We start from the raw sequence: 10852 nt of genomic DNA on the forward strand, positions 1-10852 counted from the left end.
CTACGTTCTAACTTTAACACTGCATTTTATTGGCTTCAGTCACTAACAAACTTATAAGAACTTGACCAGGTCACAGACACAGCTTCCGTTTCCCTGTCAGTTGAGGGGGTAAACTAGATGGCCCCCAAATTGCAGGCTCTGAAAAGGTCCGTGACTATTTACTTGGGAACATCACTTGATATCTCCAGGCGTGGACACTCCAAATCTGTGAAATGGGAATAAGTCTTGCTCACTTAACCTATAATAAGAGGTGAATATGAACAGATAACAGGTTTGAAGTATTTGAACAAGTTCTCATTTGTTTGCTTTTGATAATTCCACAAATGCAGACTTACTGCATCTTTCATCTCACAGGTGGTCCCAGAAAAGTGACTTTCTTATGTCACACAAAGGCGGTGACTAAAAATAGAGTCCCCATTAACTGTGTTTAGGGAGTGCCAAATAAGTACAAGGCACTTGAGAAAACTCAAACAGGTGTCAGAGGCCACTTCTTTTCTCTAGGACTTACATTCTTGTGGGCCACAGCCTTATTTAGGTCCTAAAAGGTCAGACTAGAGGGGGAGGGGAGGGGAAGGCGTCCGGCAGCGAGTGCAGTGGTGGCACTGCACGCCAGGGCATGCGAGAAAGGCGGGGGAACCCCCCGGCCCCAGCTTAAGGGATGGTAGAGTCCGATTCTGCAGGTGAGTCATCCACCTGTGCAGGCAAGATGCCGCAGGGGACCGCCCACCTCGTCTGTCCCAGGGAGGCGCACCAGCTGGGGAGGGGTTGAGGGCTGCAGGTTGGGACGGTCGAGGAAGGTGTTAGAAGAGGAGGTTGAAGCTGGGCGTTAAGCGATGAGCGCGAATTGGAAACATGGAGAGGAGGGTGAGTAAAGGCGCCTGAGAGAGATCTCCAAGCGAGCTCAGGAAAGAAGCCCCATGGGGCCGCGCAGCGTTCAGGTAGAGACGCAGAGGGGGAAAGGTTGAGAACTCGATGGGTCCAGACCCGCTGATACAGGCAGGAGAAACCCAGCCCTTAAGTAGCTTAAACGAAAAAGCCGCGTTTATGGGCCCAGATACCTGGTGGGTGCACGAGAGCGCCAGCCTCAGACGCCTGGGCCCGGGCGGCTCGTAGGCCGGTGTCCTTTTTTCCTGCCAGTGACCGCTTGCTGGCGGCCTGGGGAATGGCCACCTGCACTGCCGCTTTCCCATCCCGAGACCGCGATTCCCCCCTGCGCCCTCCGCGAAAGGTCCCAAGAGAGGGCCGGGGCTCACCCCGGAACCGAGCGGGTGCGTTAGTTACAGGCCCACCCCCGCGGGGCGAGGACCACCGGCGGCAGGGAGTGGAGAGGTATCCGCCCCCGCCCCGGGAAGGAATTCAGGCCGACAATACCTACGCAACGCTCGGCGAGGTTGCAGCGATGCTTACCTTGGTCCAGGTTCGGCCGCTAGGCAACAGCTAACGTCCTCTTGCTGTCTCTCTCCCTGTCCCTGGAGCAGAGGGGATCGTGATCAAAACCGAGGAGCAAGAGGAAGAGGAGGACGAGGAGGAGGAGGACGAGCTGCCGCAGCATTTGCAGGCCCTCGGGCAGCTGTCCGGCAGGTACGAGGCCAGCATGTATCCGGCCCCGCTGCCGGGGGAGCTGTCCCCGGAGGGCGAGGAGAGCCCCCCGCCGCTGCAGCTGGGAAACCCCGCAGTGAAGAGGCTGGCGCCCGTGTCCCATGGCGACCGCCACTCGAGCGACAGCCGGGGCTCCTCCAGCCAGCAGCAGCGGAACCGGCGCGGCGAGCGGCCCTTCACCTGCATGGAGTGCGGCAAGAGCTTCCGGCTGAAGATCAACCTCATCATCCACCAGCGCAACCACATCAAGGAGGGGCCGTACGAGTGCGCCGAGTGCGAGATCAGCTTCCGGCACAAGCAGCAGCTCACGCTGCACCAGCGCATCCACCGCGTCCGCGGCGGCTACGTGTCGCCCGAGCGCGGGCCCGGCTTCGCCCCCAAGCACGCGCTCAAGCCACGCCCCAAGTCGCCCAGCTCGGGCAGCGGCGGCGGCCCCAAGCCCTACAAGTGCCCCGAATGCGACAGCAGCTTCAGCCACAAGTCGAGCCTGACCAAGCACCAGATCACACACACGGGCGAGCGGCCCTACACGTGCCCCGAGTGCAAGAAGAGCTTCCGCCTGCACATCAGCCTGGTCATCCACCAGCGCGTGCACGCGGGCAAGCACGAGGTCTCCTTCATCTGCAGCCTCTGCGGCAAGAGCTTCAGCCGCCCGTCGCACCTGCTGCGCCATCAGCGGACTCACACGGGCGAGCGGCCTTTCAAGTGCCCCGAATGCGAGAAGAGCTTCAGCGAGAAGTCCAAGCTCACCAACCACTGCCGCGTGCACTCGCGCGAGCGCCCGCACGCCTGCCCCGAATGCGGCAAGAGCTTCATCCGCAAGCACCACCTGCTGGAGCACCGGCGCATCCACACCGGCGAGCGGCCGTACCACTGCGCCGAGTGCGGCAAGCGCTTCACGCAGAAGCACCACCTGCTGGAGCACCAGCGCGCGCACACGGGCGAGCGGCCCTACCCCTGCACGCACTGTGCCAAGTGCTTCCGCTATAAGCAGTCGCTCAAGTACCACCTGCGGACACACACGGGCGAGTGAGTGCGCCCTCACGCGGCCGCCAGGCCGGGTGTGCCGCCAGGTGCGCGGCCCAGCCCGCCCCTGGGCAGATGCCTGGCTGCCGCGGGGCCCGAGCCCGGCGGGCGGGGTCCCTAGCCCCTTTGCTGTGAGCCCTCTTCTCCTTTCATCCCTTCTCCCAAGGACACGGGGGTCCTGAGACCAGGTCGCTTGCTGCCGTGTTTACCCGGGGCCCCAGGGGTGGGGGGGGAGAACGCAAACCTGGGGAACCCTTTCGGGCTGTTAATTTCCTTGACAATAAAATGGATGAAACCAATCACCACGGGGGGAGTGATTTGGCCGCCGGCCACTCGGAGGGTTGGTGCAGGGCCACTTAGTTGGGGATAGAACTTTATAATTACCTTTTGGATACTGTGGTTCTATTTGATAATAATAGAGTAATTTTTAAAAGACGAGCGTTTCCTGTTTGCCGTTTTTGTTTGGTTGTGAAGGGGAGGGGTTGAGGTGTCCGAGGGACGTGTGCCTAGTGTCAGCTGAAAGGTTCTGTTGTCTCATTTATGTGCTTATTCCTTGTGTTGGGTGGTGAAGGGGACGCAGATCCCACCGATTATGAAATCGAGAAGAGGATGAGGAGTTTGAAATAGTGGATGAGCTAAAGGAAGGGTGGAAGCTCCTGGCACCTTGATGTTGGAGGACAGTGGGCATTCAGGAGGGAGGCAGGAAGAGTGACAGACCTGGAATGGGCTGGAAAGACGGTCCTGCAGCAAAAGCTGGGCACGTCCCTCGGGACCAAGCAGCCTTCCTGCCCAGCTTGGAATGTGGCTGGTGGAGGGGTGGCAAGGAGAAGGCATAAGGAAGGGGTACAGAGGCCCCTGGTGCCACTCTTTGGGGGAAACCACAGAAGGCGCTGTTCAGAACATTTTCTACTTGTTATTTGTATGTTGCACCAAAGCGACTCTCTCTATTTGTTAAATGCACGAATGTACTCTGTTTTCACTAGGTGTTCATTTCCAATTGCCATCCATCGAGGCCTAGAGACAACGTGGGCATATTACGTTGTCCACAGAGCGATTGACTCTTGCTCTGCTCCTGGGCTTGACAGTGGCCCAGAAAGAATTCAGGCCATTTGAGGAGACAGTTCATGGAGGCTAGCAGAGTGCCCAGCTCAGCCAGAACTGGGAAGGCCAGACTTCTGATCAAGGCAGAGAGACTGGCCTGAGAGACAAGAACTGCTGAAGACAGGCAGACTAAGCCGTGAGTCTGGGGTGGTGAGGAAGGGATAAGACACTAAAGGACGTTCAGAAACGGGAGCGAGAGCTGGGAGGTGCTCCATTCTTGACTGAGGGACCACAGAGGTCATCAACCCCTCCTCTCCTGATAAAGGTGCATAAACTGAGGCTCAGAGAGGGGAAGTCATATCCAAGAGCTCACATTTGAAAGGATATGACTTCTCCATTTACATTGAACATTTCTAAAAGGATGGTAGGACATCAGGACAGGCAGCCCAAGTTGGGGGCAGAGGCCTGGGCTGGCGTGATGGGCTGGAAAGGCCCCCTGTCTCGGCCCTGATCTCCAGAACCAGCTGGAGAGTAGAGTCATACCCAGAAGCAGGGAGTTACATTCTTGAACAGTAACACTGAGTGCCAAGTTCGTGGAGGCTAGCAGTTGCTCTGCCAACTGGGGGAGGAGCCTGGAGAAGTCAGGACAGCTTCTCAGTGGAGTTGGAATTCAGGGTGCCTCTGTGGGCTGGGAGGAGTCCATAGATGAAAAAAATGCAGGCCTTTTTGGTGAGGTATCCTTTAAGGCAGAAGCATGGAAAGTGGGCTCCAGTTGATTCCAGAGCAGTGATTGATTTTGGAGAGGGCTTGTGGAAAGAAAACAGGATCAAAGTTTGGCTTGGAGTAGACTCGGGGTGCAGAGGGAGTTTTCGATCTAAGACTTCAAGATGGAGTTGGCATTTGATCTTGTGTGAGAAACCATGGAGATAGCTGAGCAGGAGAGGGAACTGATGTACATAGGGAACAAGAGGCTGAACCTGGAGGAGAAGGAAACTTATCACCGTCAAACGTACGGGAGGACCAGACCCGGTCAATGGACATGTCATAAATAATGGAACTGGTGGCTGGCGGTTGATGAGATGACGGAGGAAATGGCTCTTTTGAACTCTGGAGTGTTTGGAGTGGCTAAGAGATGTTAACGGAGATGTTTTGGAGATATTCGGTGGAGAGCCATCGCTGCTCCAAATCTTGAGTAGCCCTGGGATTTACGGTTCTAGTCCCGAGATGTTCCGACCTGAGCAATGGACCACAGTGGTTTAGAGTGAAATCCAAGGTAGAAACTCAGCAACTTCATTCGTTGTGCAGTTACTGGGGCATCCTCAGAGCGCCTTGGGGATCTGAGCTTTCCTTACCCAGGCATCTGGTTTCTAAAGGATGCAGTATAGTCAAGGGCTGGTACTTCTTATACGGAGCTGGACTGTAAAGGGACTCTGTACCCCTACATCCCCTTCCTTGTCTCTGCTCCCCTCTTCATTCCTCCTCCTTTGAGGGGCCCAGCACCCTCCACTTCAATCATCTCTCCTCTCATCCCAACTCCTAGACCCCATCGTGATTCTCACTTTCCATCTTCCATAACCTCTGTAGCAGTCCGAAGCCAATGTCTACAGGGGATTCTCACCAAAGCGTAGGCAGACACTGGAGTCGAACAGATGTAGATTTAAACTTGATAGCTGTGTGGCCTTGTACAAGTTAATTAACAGAATATCAATTTCCTCACCTGTTCAGCAGGGATGATAAAGTTTCCATTGTTCTGAAGCTTAAATAACGTATAACATAAATACATAGCAAAGATGCTGGCACCTGCAAAGCCCTCAGATTAACTTGGCTAATTTCATTATTAGCTTTTAGCTAATGATGGCTTAACTTAGTAAAAGGAGAAGTTCAGGTAGGTCATGGGCTGGTGGTCTATTTAAAAAAAAAAAAAAAAAAAAAAACTCAAGAGAAGGAAATTTCCCCAGCCGGCAGAAGCAGAAAATTATTTGGTGTAAGAGAATTCATATCCAGCCACACAGGCAGCTACACTTGGTCATGATGTCAGAGCAGACAGGTTTTTTAAAAAGTCACCCCTGAGCAACACGTGAGAGTTTGGAGGGGGGTAGAGCCCCTGCTTGCTAGGTGTCTGCTTTCACAGTGCTTCCTTAGGGTGCACTTCGTTTAATTAGAAAGCAGGACTTTCAAATTCCTATCTTGCCTGTTGTCATTGGCCCCATGGAGTTGTGTACCAGAAAGAAAAATTGTCATTTATCGAAAGCGTCTTTCTTTTGAAGACTTTGCATCTATCACCTCATACCTCTGCTGTATGCATCACTTTACTCATTTTATGGGTGAAGGGCATGAGGCTCAGAGAGGTTAAGTTGGCCCAAAGCCACTCAGCACCTAGTTAGTGGAGTCAAGACTTGAACTCAAGTCTTTGTGACTCGAAAGCCCATGTGCTTGACCGCAAAGTTCTTTCCTTGGAACCCGAATTGTCATTGAAAAAGAGAAAGCCAGCACCTCTTTCAAATTATTCCATTTCATCCTTAGATTTTAAACTTTAAGACAAAATGTGGGGAAACAGAATACACCAAGCGGAACGTGCTTTGTGCCATATATTTGCCAAAATTATTGATGTAGTAAGAGATGCAGTGAAGGCCTTTGTGTTGAACCTGTCATTTTACAGCTGGAGAAACTTAGACGGAGAGGAGCAGGTTGTCTGTGCTCGCTCACTCAGGTGGGGGGCAGCAAATGGAGCAGGGCTTGGGTCTGGCACCTTAGAGGATGCTCATTGTCATACAAGCCACCCTCCTCTCTCCTCCCCTCCCCCCCAGCCTCCCCAGCATGTATTAAGCACCACTTGTGCGATGCATTGTCCTGGGCTCCTGGAAGAAACAAAAGGATTAGGAAACCATCTACTGCCTTGAGGGCCCTTAGAATCTGGTGGCGACTCTCACCTAATTCTCTAGACTCAGCCTTTGGGGCTCTGGCAAGCTGAGGCCATCTCAGAGACCTGTAGGTGGCTATCTTTGCAGAGAGGGCCACACCTCCATCTTTTCCTTGTCCCTCCTGTTAATCAGGGTAGCTTTAACCAGCCAGGTGTCTGTGGGGACCTTTCCTGAGGCAATGTGGTAGCGACTCCTCAGATTAAGGGATCAGGGATGAGGCCTCTAGGCCCTACTGTTGCCAGGGCAACGGTGAGTCAGGCCAAGGCCTCCCTGGCTTTCTGGAAAGCAGTTAGACTGCCAAGCCTCTTGCTGCTTCCCAGGCATAGAGGAAACTTCTAGATTTAAATTTTTTAAAAAAATCAATTCTGCCTTTGCCACTTCCAGTTGGGTTCCTTGAAATGAGTCTTCTTTTTTGTTGTTAAAACACAATAGAATCTAACCCTTTTATTTCTGTTTTCTACAAAAGGTAACTCTAGGCTAAGAGAATGGTTTTAGAAAAGAAGGAAGAGGAAAATAGGAAAGGAAGGAAGGAAGGAAAGGAAGGAAGGAAAAGAAAAGGAAATAAAAAAAATTAAGCCAAGTCCTACTGATAGTGAATGGCCTTACATGAAAACTTCTGGTAAGCTGTCAGACCTAGCTGTGATTTTATTAGGGACAATAATAATCATCGCTACAGTTCATCGGGTCTTACCATGTTCCAGGCACTGTGCTAAGTAAATGCTTTCATATTTTATCTTGTGACAACCTGTGAAATTGTATTCGTATCCCCTGCAGATGACGTTCAGAGAGGTTAAGCGATTAGCCCAAGGTCACGTGGCCAGAATTTAAACCTAACTGTGTGCTGTTAACTGCTGTTATATACTGCCTCCCAATTTCTTCAACGTGGATCCTTAATAAAAAAAAAGAAAAAAAAGGCAAAACAGTACTACTTCTCTCTGATTTGCAGCTCTACCCGCCCCGTGGACATTCCGTGTAAATTCTGGACCTGGCTGAAAGCGGACAGCTCACTGGCTGGCCAGCCAGCCCAGTAACATGGGGACAATGGCCCAGCTCACCTAACCCAGGTCGAGCGGATGTGGCTGGGTGCCTTGGTAGTGGGTGTTAATCTAGCCTCCTTTTAAGCTGAGGCCCCCTCTTCCATAGGAACTCTAGGAGGAGGCTGTCTGTTAAGGTGGGGGAGGGGGTGGCTCCCTGTCTGTTTGTCTCTGGCGTTGGGACCTGTAAGAAGCCATTTAAGTCAGAGGAGGAGTTGGGTGAAGGAAATCATTATGAGGAAATGCCTGCTCTCTGAGAAAATAGCATTCGCACCCTGACTTTTTCTTGGGGTTCTCACTGTTCCTCCCACCACTACCACATGAGCAAAACTCACTGCTTCTCTTTACAAAATAACAGCCAAGTCCTCGAAATCACTCCAGCTACGAGATAGGAACATTGCCACTGTCTATTAATTAACTCGGGGAATGGAAAGTTGAATTTTAATGATAAAATGTACTGATGGAAATTTCTACTCACTAGAGATTTCATTTAAATAATGATTATTTAATAAGGATAAACTGTTCCCTTTTAGAATCAGTATAGTTGAATAAGTATACAACCTTTTAAAGGACTACATTCAATCAGTTCTTTATTTTCAGGATACACAAATACTAAAGTTATGCCCTCCAAGGACTGAAATTGACTGGATTTCAGCTAAATTCAATTAAGAAAATTAAACAGGTTATCAAATGTGACATTTGCCATTTTTCTACCGAAGATATGATCCAAGAACCACATGGTTCTGTGATCAGACTTTCTACAGGTGAATTATTTATGCAAATTCTAAAATCTAAGATAAAGTTTTTATCTATTATTTTGTATTGACCATCGTCACTGAAAGTCACATTAATTTTGTCGAAAAGCGAAGGCTGTGAGTTGTTTGGCATTGTTGCCCCCTGAAGAGTTTAATAAGAAATGTCTATTCCTTTCTTATTAAACTGTTCTTCCTTTTCCACTCTAACCTGAAGGTTTCCTTTGCTGATTGGGACATAATCAATGCCTTAGCAAGCTCAAGGTTCATGATCCATTTTGAAATAAGTTTAGAAAAAAAATAAACTTCAAATATTTTAGAGTTCTGCTAAAACAAACAAACAAACAAAAAACAAAAAAACAAGTTAACATCCAGACCAAATCACACAAATCTCCAGTATCTTTAATTTAAACATTAGACATGTTGAGAAGAGACAGACACATTTTTCTTGCCCAAATCTATGCCTGCTCTTCAGAGTCTTGGAACAAGTATAAAGTCCATACAAACATACTTGGGTGTTCATTTTACCAAAATGATTAACTCACATTAGTAGGTAATAATCACATCACAATTTCAGAATTTAATTAAAAACCCTTTCCCCTTAATGAAATGCTTTTTTTTTTTCTTCTGGCCATAAAGGAATTTCCGAGTTCCAGACACTAAAGGCTTATCTCAGAATTGAATGAGCCCCTTATTTCTCCAAGAGAAGGTATCAAGTCTCGTCTATAAATTTAACAGAAGAAATCATTTTATTTCCCACCCAGTATTAAGACTTTTAACCATCTCCACAACTGCGAAATTAAGTAGATTACTTGGAAGAATTCATCCCCTCTCTGAAGTAACTAAATCTATAATATTATATTTTAGAGTCTCCTTCAGATCCGGGACACAAAATCCTCATCAAGTTTAAAATAATCAAATTTTCTGCACCTTCATGATGTCAGTGTTTTTCAGCTTTTGTGTTTAGCCCCAGAATTCCTTGTTTAAATAAAACCATTTTCAGAAGCTACATATGTAAAGTAATTTGAGGCAGAAGGGCTGGGGGGTTGGAGTGAGAGGTAGCTAAACACACCTGCTTGGCCCTCTCCCGGGCGGGTGTGGGGGTTGGGATGGAGGTGGGGGATGGGGCTGACCTGAGGAAGCCGCTTCAGATCCCAAGTCCTGCCAACCCTTAACCCTTGCTTCAACTTTTCCCAGTCTCAACTGAAACTCGTATGCTTAATTTAGTCAGTGACACATGCCAAGCTTACCTAATTCTTCGATGGGTCACAGGGTTTCTTAAGTTTATTTTTTCCTTTTAGGATATTCCATACATTTCTATTCTCTATAACCTCTATAGTAGTGGGCAGAGATGTCTTGTCAGACAATGGTGAGTCCCTGTAGCCTCACCAGTGAATTTAGTGAGCTGACACCCACCAAGAATCCTTGGAAGGCAGGGGAAATAGCAGCACAGATGTCCAGAAAAGCCCTGTCAGAAGGTACGAGGATCTCCCAAGTTATTTTTACAGCTACCCACCGATATGTGAAGGCCGGGGAAGATCAAATTTAAGTTACAGCCGGGGCAGGACCCTGGGCCTGCAACCTGGCTGTGGGCAGCTTTGAGGGGCTTCCTGCCTGCCTCCCTGGGCTGAGTGGGCACCTGGAGCAGGCACTTGGTGGTACGTGTGCTTGGTATTCCCAGCGGAGGTTTCCGTTTGTTTTTGCGCTTGCTCCCGGATCTGGCCCACGGGAGGTACTCAATGAATGTTAAATGAAGGGACAAATAAGCCGCAGATGACAGTGCAGGAAGAAACAGGTAAAACCCCAAATCCTGCCCCACTGGGATGCAGATGGCTTTCTTCATTAAAGCTAATCCAAAAGCTTTAAGATATAATTAAAATGCATTTTATCATTTCCTCTGATATTTCAGCCTACATATTAGGTAGGGCCCCGGGGGTCACTGCCAAATCCCCTTACCCCAGTGGCAGGGTGCCTGGTGTGATGACACAAATCCCTCTGGGGTTTCCGGCCTTTGAAGGAAGGTCACCCAGCCCCCCCACCCCAAGAGGTCCGTGGGCAGGCGGGCAGACAGCAAGGCTAAACTGCAGGGAGATGGGGCCTTGGCATCTCCCTGGCATCCAGAGAGCCCTCCCACCCTTCCTTGGCTGGCTGCGAGCTGTCAGATTGTCACTGCTCTGTGTGCACAGGCTTTCTCTCCTTTCAAGTCGCTTTGCTCTGCTGTGCCTTCCCGCTGTCTACAGCAGCGGCATATTCACACACGTATTACACAACACAGAGGCGTCGGGACCCCAGAGAAGCGGCCTCTCCCAATCCCTGGCCCCCCAACACCTTGACAACGTCCCTAGAGTTCCACAGAGCCAGGTCCTGGCTCCCCTGGCGGACAGCCGTGCCCTGTTCTTAGCCTCCCTCTCAGACCTCCAGGCTCCATTTCTTCCTGGAATTCCTACGATCCGCTCAAAGCCTGGGCCCAAGTGAGCAC

At 50.1% G+C, this 10852-nt stretch overlaps 1 protein-coding gene across 2 annotated transcripts in view; it reads left to right on the forward strand.

The window, feature by feature from the left end:
• The window catches only part of ZNF777 (zinc finger protein 777), a 28251-nt gene extending 22651 nt beyond the window's left edge, over nt 1-5600 (forward strand). For both annotated transcript variants that reach the window (XM_016125904.2, XM_016125905.2), the window contains exon 6: nt 1479-5600. In XM_016125904.2, the coding sequence (XP_015981390.1) occupies nt 1479-2632 (1154 nt within the window). In that variant the 3' untranslated portion in view covers nt 2633-5600. The remainder of the gene's footprint in view (nt 1-1478) is intronic.
• Nucleotides 5601-10852: the final 5252 nt, after the last annotated feature.

Source organism: Rousettus aegyptiacus, unplaced genomic scaffold (genome assembly GCF_014176215.1).
Source record: "Rousettus aegyptiacus isolate mRouAeg1 unplaced genomic scaffold, mRouAeg1.p scaffold_m13_p_13, whole genome shotgun sequence".
NCBI classification, from domain to species: domain Eukaryota; kingdom Metazoa; phylum Chordata; class Mammalia; order Chiroptera; family Pteropodidae; genus Rousettus; species Rousettus aegyptiacus.